Below are 16801 nucleotides of genomic sequence, written 5' to 3' on the forward strand. Positions count from 1 at the left end.
AAGGTCCGCACTTATTACCGGAGATCTGACATTTAGCTGTAAATTGTTGTTTAATGATGGAACTGCATATTGTTCAAATATTGATACGGCAGTGCACTTGTTTGGGTGGTGATTATTCTGGTGGCCTTGAAGTCACCATATCTTTGTTTAGATTAGAAGTCTTTAGTATGAAGAGTCGACAGTGGAGCGTGTAAAAAACCTGGTTTTGTTGTTTGGTATGACCACTTTGTCAACTGTCATTATGAACCGAACCTAAAGCTTGAATGAATAAATATTTGTTCATATTCGTTTATTTATTTTTATGCTAACTGAATATATGGGTGAAAAAAGAACCTTATATCACCAAAAGAAAAAAGAAAAAAAGGTTTTTGAAAAGCCGTATCTTACTCATTTTCGTAAATATATTTATAAAAATATAAAGTTCAAAAAACGTACAAACCCATAGAACTTTTGTTTAATATACCCCAGTTTTATCCTCGATCAATTAGTGTGTTGATGATTACTTGATCATGGCAATGAGCTTGCCAGCACTTGATGCTTCCTCTACGTTTTGTTGAATATCATGATCAATAAGAGAGTTATTTGTGCTAACCTTGAATAAATATCGTTTTGAAAAGAGAGAATTTTCCAATTGTGAATGGCCTACTTGTATTAGCATTACCCAGATAGACAGACTCCAAATTCTTATATCACAACGTAAGAAACATTTCTTTTATCTAACTCATCCTCAAGATGTAATATCCCAAAAGTTTTTATGTCGAATTCTTATTTATTAAATATTTGTTATCGAATCTATTATGAAATGATGATAAGATTATTTGGAAGTAAATAGTAAAGTTTGACGATCTGCTGTTTATTTCTTTATGTGGATGTGATGTTTTCTTTCTAGCTTGGTTATTTGTACAGCTTAATTTGTGCTTGTAAAGCCATTGTACAAGAGGAGAGGACAGGAATATGTGCTCCTCCCACTGCTCTCAAGGGAGATGGTAAATGCATATGAGAAGCTTACATTGCTTTTCAACTTTTTCCATGTTAAACATGCAAGACACCCGGTGGTGTTAATTTCTACCATCCATCCGTCTCTTCTATTGCTCTTCACAGTTGAGGCTCGATTCCTTGTGAAGTCATTCCAAAACCATATATATGGCAGCTAGGGTTGCATCAGTTGCTACCTCCAATCATCGAATGTAGTTTTCAATGAAGACTTATCCCCATGCATGCGCCAGCTGCAGTTCCCCTAAGGTCACCAGTTGTTCCCAAGGTGCAGCAGCGACAAAAGCATCGTAGAATGTTTTAACATGCGTGGTGACAAACAACTGATTACTTGGGTCACATCTTGAGTAAGAAGGCTAGTGTGAACGGCACCATATGGTTTTCTTTGAGGGTATGTACATATATATATAGAGAGAGAGTGTGTCACCCCCTAGACCCGGCCTATGCGTTTCGACTAAGTCTAGTGGATCACATTATGATTATTAAAGACATTTTCCGAAACCGTTATTCCATCAATATAAAATCACATTATAAATAACATGAAATTATAAACAAATTATACTATCAAAATCCAACTCGTAAATATAGTACCAATAAGTAATAAATTAATTTAAAACATGTCTTCAAATTCAAAATCACAATAAACCGAACAGTAATAGCAAAAGAGTCATCATTATAAAATCCGATATTTTAAAATAAGGTCCATGCCACCAAAATAAAGTCAACTTATAAGATAAAAACATTACAATCTAATTTACTTCAAGAGATATGTTGATCCTCCAAGTGCTCGAACCGAGGTATCTAACCAACAGTATCTAAAAGGGGGAAAACATTTTCGAAAGGTGAGCTAGGCTCAGTGTGTCCCAACATTTCCATAAAATCACAATAGGTACAAATCATAGTCCAGTAAATCTCACAAATTCGTAAAAGAGTTTAACTTTTGAAAATCATAGTTTAAACCCTTTTCTGGTACACCATCAGTAGTTCCCAAAATTATTTTCCATATAGCTTACTTTATGCACATAGCAAAAAGAAAGCCGACTTAAGGATAGGCTATGAAGCTTGTATCCTTAAGCCCAAGTCAGTAAGTCCATATAGCTTACCCTAAGCACACAACAAAGGGAAGCCGACCTAATGAAACATCTTGGGGCCCTCAAGAGTCACATTAGGCCCATTTAGCTTGATCAGAGCTATTCCATCGTAATTCAATTCCAAAATTCAATTGCACCGTGACATAAATTCCATAAATCCAAAAACATGGTAATCATTTACCATTTTAAAACAAAAATTAGATAGCAGCCATATTCCATAAATTGACACATTAAATTGGTGCATCCATAAAACAATAACCAATGAATTCGGTGTACCACATAATAAAATAGTTCAGTAATAAGTAGGGAACACACCTCGACAATAGGTTCAAATAGCAAATCTACTGATTGTTGGTTTCACCACGCTCTGCTACAGTTTTCAAACCTATTTTACAATAACACTATATTACTTATGAGTAATATAAATAGATCTCTAAAATCATAAAATTTACGGGTCTTACGGGCGAATACTGGCACACGTGGTTTAACTGATCTAGAAGAGTTGGGTCGTGCTGTCGAACGATCCGGAGAGTCTCTTGTACCTTCAAACAATAATAATTAATCAGTCTCAAATCTTACTTAATTGTTCAAAGCTAGACTTCTTAAGTATATAAGCATTTTTCCGGGTTTGACTTTCAATTTGGAGGGTTTCAAGTCTGAATTTGGCCAAACGGACTGCGGAATCGGAATCAGGACGTCGAAAAACATAAAGTATGACTTTTCAAAAGTTCAAATTCTTGGTCAAAGTCAAAGTCAACCACTTTGACTGTCGATTTGGAGGCCTTCGGATTCGAATTTGACGAAACGGATACGGCACGTCGAAAACTATCAGGATAGGTATACTCGGAAAAGATTAACGGTCGTTTAATGCTCGGTCAAAGCCATTTTAAGTTTTGGTCAAAGGAAGTCAACGGTCAACGGTCGGGTCGGGTCGGGTCAACGGTCGCGTCGGGTCGATAGGGTCGGGTCAGACCGGTCAAACCGGTTCGAACCGGTAGAAACCGGTCAAACCGGTTTCCAGCCCTCCACTCTCCCTGCGACGGCGCGTGTGGCGCGTGAGGCGTCCTCCGGGGGTCTAAAAATTCCGGAAAAATTTCTAAAAATTATTTTGAGCGATTTCGAGATACTTACAAAGATCGGTTCAAATTTTTGAACGGCGGAGAGCTCGATTTCAACTCGGCCGAATCTTTGACTGCTCCACCTCCTTACGCGCCGCCGTCGACGGCGAACAAGGTTGACACCGGCGGACTCGAAACGACACAAGGAACACGATGGTGCAGGAGGTGTCGTAAACGGAGCGACGATCGGCGGTGAATTTAAGATTTTCCCGGTGATAGAGCTAATAAAAACGTCAAGACTTTGACTATAAATTCCTGACATTTGGCGGCGTTTCGCTTCAATTAAATTGAAGGGTTTGTTCCTCGCTCGATGATGAACACAACGGTGGTTTCAAAACGAAGATCGGAATTCGGACGGTGTCTGGATCGGGGTCGGGAACCGGCGTAAGGGGAAGGGAATTTGGGAGTGGTTTTCTGTTTTGAAACAGAAAACCACACCACGCATATACATATATTTCATAACATACCTAACTTTTTTTGGGTAAATTCAGGGCTTGGTCCCTGAATTTTCTTTAACTCTAAAATAAGATCCAAGTTTTAAAATCTTTCAATTTAGTCCCCAAATATTTTGCCAATTTTCACAATTAACCTCCAATCTCAATTAAATATCATTTTTGTAAATATTTGGGTTGTTACAATTCTCCCCCTCTACAAGAAATTTCGTCCTCGAAATTTACCTTATAAGAATAGTTTAGGAAACTGAGCCTCCATTGACTCCAATGTCTTCCAAGTAGCTTCTGAAGGGCCTCGGTTACTCCATTGAACTTTGACCATTGGAATACGCCTATTCCGTAGAACTCGCTCATCTCTTTCTAAGATCTGGATGGGCTCATCCTCATATGACAAATCAGGTCTCAACTCTACATCCTCAACCTAAATGATGTGATCTGGATCTGGATGATATCGCCTCAGCATTGATACATGGAAGACATCATGAATACGATTGAGCTCAGAAGGCAACTCAAGTTGATATGCAACAGGTCCTACCCTCTTCAAGATACGGAATTGTCCAATAAATCTTGGACTCAATTTGCCCTTACGCCCGAATCTCAATATTTTCTTCCAGGGTGAAACTTTTAAAAAGACCTGATCTCCAACCTCAAACTGTATATCCTTCCTCCTTTGATCTGCATAAGATTTCTGCCTATCAAATGCCTCTTTCAGGCGGTTACGGATTAATCTGACTATGTCCTCCATATCTCGCACTAACTCAGGTCCCAACGTTTTCCTCTCACGCAACTCAGTCCAACAGATCGGAGTGCGACATTTACACCCATAGAGTGCTTCATAGGGTGCCATACGAATGCTGGTCTGATAATTGTTATTGTAAGCAAATTCAACCAACGGTAAAAAGTTCTCCCAACTACCATGAAAATCGATTACGCAACCCTGCAACATATCCTCCAGAATCTGAATTACTCTCTCAGATTGACCATCAGTTTGTGGATAAAATGATGTACTATAATCCAATCTTGTTCCCAAAGTCGTATGTAACGCCTTCCAAAATCTCGAAGTAAATCTTGGATCTCGATCAGCAATAATAGACAATGGAACACCATGCAATCTGACAATCTCTGAAATATACAATCTTGCCAGCTTGTCCAAAGTATAATTTACTCGCACAGGAATGAAGTGAGCTGACTTTGTAAGTCTATCAATAATCACCCAAACTGAATCCTTTTTCGAAGGAGTCATAGGTAAGCCGATAACAAAATCCATAGTAATATGCTCTCATTTCCATTAGGAATCTTAATAGGCTGTAACAAACCTGATGGATGTTGATGTTTTGCTTTAACTTGCTGACAAGTCAAACACCTAGCCACAAAATCAGAGATGTCTTTCTTCATTCCAATCCAATGATACATCTCTTTCAAATTCTGGTACATCTTATCTCCTCCGGGGTGCATAGCATATGGACTACTATGAGCCTCAGTAAGGATAGTCTGCCTCTACTCAGCATCATCAGGCACACAATATCTACCGTTAAAGTATAAAACTTCATCCTGATCAATTGTGTAATCTGAGTTTGTCCCCTGCTCTACTTGCTCAAAGATGGAAAGCAAGGAGCTATCAAGGGGCTGCTTAGCCTTGATCTCATCAACCAAGGTCGGCTTAACTTGCAATTCTGTTAACAAAGTGCCATCGTCATATAAATTCATCTTGGCCATTAAAGACCTCAACTCTGATACCGTCTTTCGACTCAAAGCATCCGCTACAATGTTAGCTTTACCAGGGTGATAATCAATCACGCAATCATAATCCTTTAGAAGTTCTAACCAGCGACGCTGTCTCTAATTAAGCTCCTTCTGGGTCAGAAGATACTTTAAGCTCTTATGATCCGTGAAAATGTAACACTTATCTCCATAAAGATAGTGTCTCCAAATCTTCAAGGCAAAAATTACTGCTGCCAACTCCAAATCGTGAGTAGGATAGTTACACTCATGCGGTCGCAGCTGACGGGATGCATAAGCCACCACCTTACTTTCCTGCATTAAAACACAACCAAGTCCTGAATGTGACGCATCACTATACACTGTAAAATCCTTCCCGGACTCTGGTTGAATCAACACTGATGCTTGAGTCAAAACTGCCTTTAATTTCTCAAAGCTCTCCTGTTGTGCCTCGCCCCAGTCAAATGACACGTTCTTCCTTAACAACTTTGTCAAAGGAGAAGCAATGATCGAGAAGCCCTCAACAAAACGTCGATAATAACCAGCCAAGCCCAAGAAACTGCGGATCTCAGATACGTTCTTAGGTCGTTTCCAATTCATAATAGCCTCTATCTTACTGGGATTGACCTGAACACCTCGCGCAGAAATAATATGCCCCAGAAACGACACTTCTTAAAGCCAAAACTCACACTTGCTTAGTTTTGCATATAGACGATACTCTCTCAAAGTCCGCAGAACGATCTTCAAATGCTCGTCATGCTCTGCCTCAGTACGAGAATAGATCAGAATATCGTCAATGAAGACCACCACAAATTGATCCAAATATGGTCGGAACACCCGATTCATCAAATCCATGAAAGCTGCAGGAGCGTTCGTCAAACCAAAAATCATCACTAAAAATTCATAATGACCATATCTAGTGCGAATGGTCGTTTTTGCAACATCAGATCCTTTAACTTTCAATTGATAATACCCCAAACGAAGATTAATCTTAGAGAATACAATAGCTCCTCGCAATTGATCAAATAAGTCATCAATCCTGGGTAGTGGGTATTTATTCTTGACCGTCATCTTGTTCAATTTCCGATAGTCAATACATAATCTTAGCGACCCATCCTTCTTTTTCACGAACAGAACTGGAGCTCCCCATGGTGAAGTACTATGTCGGATAAATCCTCGATCGAATAATTCTTGCAATTGGACTTTCAACTCCTTAAGTTCATTTGGAGCCATACGATAAGGTGCCATAGAAATAGGCGAAGATCCCGGATAAGTCTCAATCTCGAACTCTACCTCTCTATCAGGAGGTAACCCAGGCAACTCCTCCGGAAAAACATCAGGAAACTTGCTAACTGTACGAATCTCCTCGATCGTGGACAATGCACCTTTGGTGTTCAAAATACAAGCAATGAATGTCTCATATCCCTTTCGGATCATACGATCAATTTCCATCGCTGAAACTATATTGGAGAGATAGCCACGTTGTTCACCAATTAACACAACAGTCCGACCATCTGAAGTCTTCAGAGTAGCCCGCTTGTATTCGGAATCCAGCTTTACCTTGTGTCTATTCAACCAATCCATTCCAAGAATTAGATCGAACTCCCCTAAAGGAAGCTCCATAAGATCAGCAAGAAAAATTTCTCCTTGAACCTCCAGAGGACAACGCCGGAATACTTTATTCACTAATACTGCTTGTCCTACTGGACTCGTAACTGTAACAGTATTTTCAGTGTTCTCGATCGAAATCTGAAGGTTTCGAGATACTGAGCTCGATACATAGGAGTGGGTGGAGCCATTGTCCAATAGTGCAAAGTATGGAATGGAATAAATAGTAAATGTACCTGCAATAACCTCAGGCTCATCTCTGTCATCACGACGTCTAGTGGCATAAACCAAGGCTGGTTGTCTAGCCTCAGAAACTGTTGGCCCTCTATTTTGCTGAGGTCGGGCTCTACTGTCTGTCCTGGACGCTGATCCTCGAGTCTTTCCTTGACTACGATCTCTAATTGGAGTCTGTACTGTAGTCTGTAAATGCACAGGAGTCTGGGTAGCGGTCTGCTCAGACGAAGCTAGCTGAGGACAATCCCTCCGAAAATGACCACTAGATCCACACTGATAGCAAAGACCCATATTTTTTACGACACTCTCCTGTGTGTTGTTTACCACAAAACTCACAGAGGAACCCATGATAATACGACGAGGAACCGCCTCGACTGCCAACTAACGGTGAGGATGCTGCAGGCCTGAAACGTGTACTGCTTCTCTGAGGGACTGAAGTACAAGTCCTTTTCCCGGATTGTGTTGATGACTCTATCGGGCCTGAAAATTTCTTAGATCGTTCCTGATCAACACGCTCTCTACCAGAAGCTAAGACCTCCACCTCTTCAGTATCTTTGGCTCTGCCCACCAACACATCAAATATTTCATCCTGATGGGTTACAACTTGCCTACGCAGCTCGTATCTGAGTCCAAGGGCAAATTTACGACATCGATCTCTCTCAGTAGGTACCATACTGAATCCATACTTCAGCAACTTCAAGAACTCGATCTCATACTCAGAAACAGTCATGTCTCCCTAAACCAAGTCTTGAAACTGTTATCGTCTCTAAGCTAAGTAGCGCTCTCCCAGAAAATGGCTCCGAAAGTGATCCTTAAAGAAATTCCAGGTCAAACGATCGGTAGGAACACTACTGGTCACTGACTCTCACCAAGTGTAGGCATTACCATCTAACATTGCTACAGCACCCAGATATCTCTTAGTTGAGTCCAAACCCAACTGATCCATACGTCTCTCTGTATCCTGGAGCCAATCCTCAGCTTCAGTAGGAGCTCCACCAATCTGTCCCCCAAAAGTTTTAACTCCATTGGTAATCAACGTCTGTGAAATAGGAACCTCAGATACAACACCAGTAGCTCTGACTGCTCCCTGTATTAACTGCAGAAACTGTCTACTAAAATTCTCATCCAATGCAACTCCAGTAGACTCTGAATCAATATCGGTCGCTCCTATGATCGGTGTAGTTATGCCAATACCATCGGTAGGTGGCATATTCGTTGGGGTCGTAGGAGCAGGATCACCTATCGGAGGTGGGGGATCTACTCGTATCTCATCAATCGGATCTATAAATTTAGCCCCTCGACCTCATCCACGGCTAGTTCGACGACCACGTCTAGCACTCATTTTGGTGGATCTCGAGATTACTACAGAAGATAAACTTAAGGTTAGATAAGCACTTGGAGTCTCGAACATAGTTAAAATCTTGATAACTTTGTGACATGGCCTTAGTAACTCGTTTTGTAAAATATTTCAAAACCGTATTTTCAATGTGGACTCATACACAGTCCGAGGGTTAAAAATCAAAAGCTCTGATACCAATAAATGTAACCCCCTAGACCCGGCCTATGCGTTTCGACTAAGTCTAGTGGATCACATTATGATTATTAAAGACATTTTCCGAAACCGTTATTCCATCAATATAAAATCACATTATAAATAACATGAAATTATAAACAAATTATACTATCAAAATATAACTCGTAAATATAGTACCAATAAGTAATAAATTAATTTAAAACATGTCTTCAAATTCAAAATCACAATAAACCGAACAGTAATAGAAAAAGAGTCATCATTATAAAATTCGATATTTTAAAATAAGGTCCATGTCACCAAAATAAAGTCAACTTGCAAGATAAAAACATTACAATCTGATTTACTTCAAGAGATATGTTGATCCTCCAAGTGCTCGAACCGAGGTATCTAACCAACAATATCTGAAAGGGGGAAAACATTTTCGAAAGGTGAGCTAGGCTCAGTGTGTCCCAACTTTTCTATAAAATCACAATAGGTACAAATCATAGTCCAGTAAATCTCACAAATTCGTAAAAGAGTTTAACTTTTGAAAATTATAGTTTAAACCCTTTTCTGGTACACCATCAGTAGTTCCCAAAATTATTTTTCATATACCTTACTTTATGCACATAGCAAAAAGAAAGCCGACTTAAGGATAGGCTATGAAGCTTGTATCCTTAAGCCCTAGTCAATAAGTCCATATAGCTTACCCTAAGCACACAGCACAGGGAAGCCGATCTAATGAAACATCTTGGGGCCCTCAAGAGTCACATTAGGCCCATTTAGTTTGATCAGAGTTATTCCATCGTAATTCAATTCCAAAATTCAATTGCACCGTGACATAAATTCCATAAATCCAAAAACATGGTAATCATTTACCATTTCAAAACAAAAATTAGATAGCAGCCATATTCCATAAATTGACACATTAAATTAGTGCATCCATAAAACAATAACCAATGAATTCGGTGTACCACATAATAAAACAGTTCAGTAATAAGTAGGGAACACACCTCGACAATAGGTTCAAATAGCAAATCTACTGATTGCTGGTTTCACCACGCTCTACTACAGTTTTCGAACCTATTTTACAATAACACTATATTACTTATGAGTAATATAAATAGATCTTTTAAATCATAAAAGTTATGGGTCTTACGGGCGAATACTGGCACACGTAGTTTAACTGATCTAGAAGAGCTGGGTCGTGCTGTCGAACGATCCGGAGAGTCTCTTGTACCTTCAAACAATAATAATTAATCAGTCACAAATCTTACTTAATTGTTCAAAGCTAGACTTCTTAAGTATATAAGCATTTTTTCGGGTTTGACTTTCAATTTGGAGGGTTTCGAGTCTGAATTTGGCCAAACAGACTGCGGAATCGGAATCAGGACGTCGAAAAACATAAAATATGACTTTTCAAAAATTCAAATTCTTGGTCAAAGTCAAAGTCAACCACTTTGACCATCGATTTGGAGGCCTTCAGGTTCGAATTTGACGAAACGGACAGTGGAAACGGATTCGGCACGTCGAACACTATCAGGATAGGTATACTCGGAAAAGATTAACGGTCGTTTAATGCTCGGTCAAAGCCATTTTAAGTTTTGGTTAAAGGAAGTCAACGGTCAACGGTCAACGGTCGCGTCGGGTCAACGGTCGCGTCGGGTCTGTAGGGTCAGACCGGTCAAACCGGTTTCCAGCCCTCCACTCTCCCTGCGGCGGCGCGTGTGGTACGTGAGGCGTCCTTCGGGGGTCTAAAAATTCTGGAAAAAATTCTAAAAATTATTTTGAGCGATTTCGCGATACTTACAAAGATCGGTTCAAATTTTTGAATGGCGGAGAGCTCGATTTTAACTCGGCCGAATCTTTGACTGCTCCACCTCCTCACGCGCCGCCGTCGACGGCGAACAAGGTTGACACCGGCGGGCTCGAAACGACACAAGGAACACGATGGTGCAGGAGGTGTCGTAAACGGAGCGACGATCGGCGGTGAATTTAAGATTTTTCCAGTGATAGAGCTATTAAAAACGTCAAGACTTTGACTGTAAATTCCCGACGTTTGGCGGCGTTTCGCTTCAATTAAATTGAAGGGTTTATTCCTCGCTCGATGATGAACACAACGGTGGTTTCAAAACGACGATCGAAATTCGGACGACGTCTGGATCGAGATCGAGAACCGGCGTAGGGGGAAGGGAATTTGAGAGTGATTTTCTGTTTTGAAACAGAAATCCACACCACGCATATACATATATTTCATAACATACCTAACTTTTTTTTGGGTAAATTTAGGGTTTAGTCCCTAAATTTTCTTTAACTCTAAAATAAACTCTAAATTTTAAAATCTTTCAATTTAGTCTCCAATTTTTTTTGTCAATACAATTAACCTTCAATCTCAATTAAATATTATTTTTGTAAATATTTGGGTTGTTAGAGAGAGAGAGAGACATGTCATCTTCTTTGGAAAACAACCATCATCTCCCCAAAACAAAAACTTTCTCCAACTGGGATTGTTGCAACTGGAAGAGTCTTCTTCTTCCTATTCTCACATTTTACGTACTAGTGTGTCATCATGATTCATGTCTACCTTATCCCCACCTCGGCTTCTATTGCCGAAAAAAATGAACTATAGCATTGCTTTTCGTACGTTTAAAAAGAAAGTTAATTCTTCAGTGTTATAAATAATAGATTCATTAACATGTGCCAAAAAAAATTCATTAACTTCAAAGAAAAATAATATTTTAATATAAGAACAACTCTTAAAAACATTCCTAAACTTGGCTTATATATTTCATCTTTAGTTAATAAGTAACCACGTCAGACATTTCTTATTTTTTTATTTTTCCTTTGTTAAATTTTTAATAATTTTGCTTTTATCACACACTTTCTCTGTCTTTTGACACGTTTTTTTTCATTGAAACATTGTTTTTGTTTATCTTTTTCCTCATGGTTGAATTTGACTTTGTCATAACTGATCACGATGTCACTTATTTGTTACCATACTGATCATCTCTGATTTAGAGCCTTAGATTAAATTTAGATTAACAATTTACATTCGTGAATAGTTTTCTCATGACACTAGACTCTGATTTATAATTTCTCGATGGTCTTTTAATAATTTGATCCCCTTTTATGGTTCATTTACTGATGCAGATAGATTTGTTTGTATTTATCTTTTTTAAGTTTTTTTATTTGGTTTTTTTAACATTTTCCTTGTATAATCATTGTGTGATTTTAAGTAGCTAGTTTATTATAAAAAATATCTTAATTATGTGTTTAATTTACTTTTACAGTCGTAAACCTTCATATTAATTATGAATATTTTTTAAATAAAACTAGAAACATCTAAAAATTATTTTTTTATCGTTGAACACTCACCCTCTAGCGGATGATATAGAATGTTTTGCAGCAATGCATGTAAGAAAGAAATATTGAGCAGTTGATAAATTAAAAATTATACTCTCAAATTCTTTAAGATCAGTAGTTCAAATCTTGATGTTATTATTAATGGGGTACATTAGATTGGGAGAATCGTCCTTACTCCCTATGAGATGCAACCCGACAATTTGCTTCTTCTCATTCAATTTTCCCTGTTAGTCTTCAAAATTCAAATCCGAAAAAGCAGCCATAAACCCTACCCTCCTAGCAAGCCTGCATCAACAGTTCAACCCAACACTTTTAGAGTGGTCAAATGGTATTGGAAGCAATTTTGACAGGGCGTCTGCTTTTTTCACCTGATGAAAACAAATGTAAATCGAAAAGTTGGGGTTGGATTCTAACTATCAACTAAAGTCTTAGTGCAAATGTGTGGCTTTTACCTTCAGGCAGTACCAATGCATGTGGACAAATTTACGAGGATGATAATAGCACCAATATGCTAAACTGAATATACCTCCAATACAGCTTTAGCTTCATGATCAAATGTTTTGCAAAGAATTTCGTAGTTGTTTTCTACTCCAGCCTGCGTAAAAGGGTAAAAATTACTCAAAATAATATAGTCATGTATAACATATTATAATGCTTATGAAATCGAACTCCTTACGAATTGATTGACTCTAGATGGCGAAATACTTGATACCACATATCTGCACAAAAGTGGTACATTTTCATTGTTTCAACAATATAAAGCAAAAGAAAAACATAAAACCAAACCTAGACCAAAGCATTTCCCCATTTGCACGAGTAGACATGCTCAAAAGAAACATGCAACATATGGCCACAGACTGGCATATAATTTACATACAGATTTCAACTTGGTTCGTACACTGCTATAATTAAAACGTCATGTACATCTTAATTCTAAAAAGAAAAAATAATTTTGTTCTTTGATGCATCTCCGTAGTCCGAAGAAGAAAAGGGCCTTACTAAGAATGCTCAGAAATGTACCAGGTCCAAATAGAAGGGGTGTTTTTTTTTGGGGGGGGACCCTTGATGGTCTCTTTTTAGAAACATTTTCATAAATTTGTTTTCTAGGTATGTCAATTTCTGCAACAGGATAATTACAGACAAAAGCCAAGAAAGGAAATGAAAGTGACAACCTTATTCCAGGGTAACAAGGGAGATACAAGATGCAGCATAACTTAGATTCATTATAAGCCTTAGATTGCTTACAGAAACCAGAGCCTTAGCCTCTAGATTTATTGAACGGTTACATTGTTTTATCTTGCTTTTGTTCACTGCAGTTCTTTCAGTTTCACCAAGTTCTAATTTCTCCTTCTGAGTTCTTTGCCTTTTGTGTCTATCAATTTGCTGCTCATATCTTAGCCTTGCAGCACATAACACAAGTGCAAAGCAGGAATGGCAAGATTATACAAAACAAGGAGGGATTGCTGTAAGTGACTCCATCAATAAGTAAACAACAATACTAGACAGTGAAAATCTTACCTTAGCTTGCTTATATAGAACTTCATGGCCGACAAGTTTGATTTTTGAACAGTTAACACCACGGCACTCATCCGATTCTAAGAGAAGGATAAAATGCAAAGCAAATAATCACATCGTAGAACCTCAAATTTAGCTTGATAGAGTTTAAAGCAACATTTGATTGAGAACATTATCCTAAATTCTACTAAACACAATGAATAAACTCAAGGGCATTAGTAAAGATTATTAACCTCCTGAGCAATTAGCTCAACTAATTCCATTAAGAATTTTCCGAGCCCTTTCCCTTGGACAGAGGAATCCAGCTGCAATTCGTATAAATAAAGAACAGGCATTTCTTCCTCCAGAGTGAAGCGGTAATGTAGGAAACCAAGCAAGGGAGTGGGGGCACTGTCCATCATATCATTGGGATTGCTGAGTACAAATATATAGCGTGCTTCTGGAGCAACCATTTCTTTCCGTTTCACCTTCTCTTCGATTGCCCACTCCGATCCATACGGACCCTCCATATTTACCTGTCAAAGATTTCAATTAAAACATAAAAATGCAATTCAGTATTTGCAAATTAAAATTGTTACCTTCAAGAGGTTTTGAATGTATTGTTTCGTACAATGGGATAGCTTATCTCCATGCCCCGATTCCAAGTGTAAACAAAGGCCTGGTAATGATTTGATCAATATTGTCAACTCTTCCAAAAACAAATAATTTTATTTATTAGAAAAATATATGGAAAAAAGGGTGATAGGGAATTACCATTTCTGTTGAAACAGCGGAAGGAAGGGAAAGAAGCAAGATGGTCAATTTGGGCAGAAGCAGCTTTGAGGAGTTGGTCTATCGCTTTCTTTTTCTCTAGTATCTATTCTATGAAAGCCCAAAAGCCAAAAGAAAAGTATCCATCAATTACTTTTATGATAAATATCTAAAAAGGATCCTTGTTTGCTATTGAAGGTGGATAAATAAAAACCCTATGTTATGATTTTACCTCTCTGCGTTTCAGCTTCTTTTTCTCACTCGCTGTGCTTGACTCCATGTCTGCCTATTGCTGATGATGTGCTGTTAGGAAAATAAATTAACAATTTATACAATAAAGAAATCAGAAAATCTATATGTGATGCAGGTATTTTGGATTCCATAAATAGAGAAGATAGGGGAAAAGAATACATGCAAAAGGGAAAGAAAGAGTAACAGAAATGATAGGTAATAATTGTGTGTTTCCCTCTGCTAGCCATTAAACCATCTACTCAACTCCTTACCTCGCGAAAACCCCGATCACATTTCAAAATAAAAGAGCTAAAAAAGGAAAATAACAACTCATTTTGACCAAACATAGCCCAAATGAAAGGACTATCAGTATTGACTAATTCAACTTCCTGCATCAGATATGTTCCAAGACTTCTTATCAAGATTGTTAATAGTACCCTCTAGCAGACAATTTTTAACCATCGCATACACCATACCAGTGGTTTGGTAATGTCTTTTCTGATTTTCCGGTTCAAACAAAAATATTTGTAACTATAAAGGTCCACTTGTACTAAATAACAACTAGCATTAAGGTCTGCAGTTCATTGAAGGGTTCTAGAAAAGGCTTAGATAAGGATCTTCATATTACATAATCAGATAGCAGCAGGTGATTAAAGCTAGAAAACATAACATCATGACAAAAATGAAGAGAAAAAAAAAAACATGTCCAGCTTCTTAAACATCAAAAGAAAAAACATAAGCGACATTAAATATTTCAGCAAATGTGTCTAACATAACATCATAATGCAAAGGATTAGCATGAAATCTAGAATCAACGGGAAATGCTTAAGAATTAAGTTTACTAATGGGTAATTAATTCCATCAATCCCCTACGGATTCTCATCCTAGTTTCTTTTTCCTTTTCCCCAGCATAGTTTTATCAGTCCCTGCTCATACAAGGTTAGCAAAATGGTTGAAGCAACATACTACGAATATAATAACATCAAAACAGACTATCACAACTTGACAACAAACACAGAAGATGAAGTAAACCACAAAATTCAATTTTGGTTTTTGATCACTTGCAATCAATTACATAGAAATAGAAAAGGGGAATTTATTAAAGACAGCTTACCCAAACAAAAAATTAAAAGAGATGGGGTGCGGCACGCCCAACACTTCTGAAATGGACAATGGCATCCAATCCAAGCCCTTTTCTCCCCTCGCTTCCCCCCTTTTCCTTCTTGCTTCTCTATTATTTGTTAGGGTAAACTACACCATTTATCACTCAACTATATTCTCATTCCTATTTTAATCACTAAAGTTTAAAAACATTTCCAGTAAACATTTTATTAAAGGGTACACTACGAATTTAGAACCTAAACTATTAGCTTTGATCCGTTTTATTATCTAAACTTTTAATTTTTTCAAAATCATACATAAAGTTTAGTTTTCATTTCATTTTATTATCCCGTCGTAAAAAACTTAACATGTTTTCTACCTAAACTATCAGTTTTGGCCCATTTTAATACCTAAACTGATAAATAAGAGGTAGCGGATGATGTGAATGTTGCTCTCGTCGAGGGAACAAACCTAGGAAAGCTCTAGACTTGATGAAGAAATGGATGGTTTTGAATGGGTACTTGAAGGCGGCGGCGGCAAAGATTAGAGTTTTGGGAGACTTTTAGTTGCTGGAAAATAAACAAAGAGATGAGATTTAAGACAATAAAAATAAGGGTAATAAAAATTATAAAGAATTAAAGACAAGAATAAAGTATATAATAAAAGAAAGATGTTCTTATCTCCCTTATAATAGGTGCCCAATGGTGTAATGGTTTGATCTTGATGAGTAAATACTCGTTGGAAAAAGGATGAAAAGAGAGAAGGGATGGTGAAGACGGAATAGAAATCGAATGACTAGATTAAGAGAAAAATGCAATTGAAAATTTACCCTAACGCAAACCTAGTATTTTGGATAAAGTTGGCGTGAATGATGAATGTTGTTGATAATGAAGATGGCGTGTGGAATAGATAGATGGATATGTCATATCAAACCCTCGTAGTCGCAATGAAAAGACAAACTCGATAATACGGCTCTAACTAGCTCTCCTGATCAAAATAAAAAGGTAAACTGGAGTGTGAAGATCTCTCTCTCAAGAACTCGAAAGAACTAAAGAAGAATATGCTTCGAAGGCACAAGACAATCAGCTTTTGCAAAAACGAACTCTCGTTCTA

General features: G+C 37.8%; 1 protein-coding gene across 3 annotated transcripts; it reads right to left on the minus strand.

Annotated features, from left to right (window-relative positions):
- Positions 1 to 12244: 12244 nt before the first annotated feature.
- On the minus strand, positions 12245 to 15783 carry LOC120207468 (N-alpha-acetyltransferase 40-like). Of its 3 annotated transcripts, XM_039206927.1 has the most exons (9): positions 15702 to 15773; positions 14589 to 14659; positions 14360 to 14462; positions 14185 to 14264; positions 13840 to 14121; positions 13610 to 13686; positions 12768 to 12810; positions 12618 to 12686; positions 12245 to 12376 (listed from the first exon to the last, which is right to left on the minus strand). In XM_039206927.1, exons 2-9 carry the CDS (start codon positions 14634 to 14636, stop codon positions 12368 to 12370), a joined length of 711 nt encoding a protein of 236 aa, XP_039062858.1. In that variant the 5' UTR covers positions 14637 to 14659; positions 15702 to 15773; the 3' UTR covers positions 12245 to 12367. The 3 variants fall into 3 exon arrangements, with proteins under 3 accessions (XP_039062858.1, XP_039062856.1, XP_039062857.1); XM_039206925.1 differs by lacking the exon at positions 12245 to 12376 and having other exon boundaries at positions 12588 to 12686; positions 15702 to 15783; XM_039206926.1 differs by lacking the exons at positions 12245 to 12376; positions 15702 to 15773 and adding an exon at positions 15030 to 15166 and having other exon boundaries at positions 12588 to 12686; positions 14589 to 14661.
- Positions 15784 to 16801: the final 1018 nt, after the last annotated feature.

Source organism: Hibiscus syriacus, unplaced genomic scaffold, assembly GCF_006381635.1.
Source record: "Hibiscus syriacus cultivar Baekdansim isolate YM2019G1 unplaced genomic scaffold, ASM638163v2 tig00014773_pilon, whole genome shotgun sequence".
In the NCBI taxonomy this organism is placed as follows: domain Eukaryota; kingdom Viridiplantae; phylum Streptophyta; class Magnoliopsida; order Malvales; family Malvaceae; genus Hibiscus; species Hibiscus syriacus.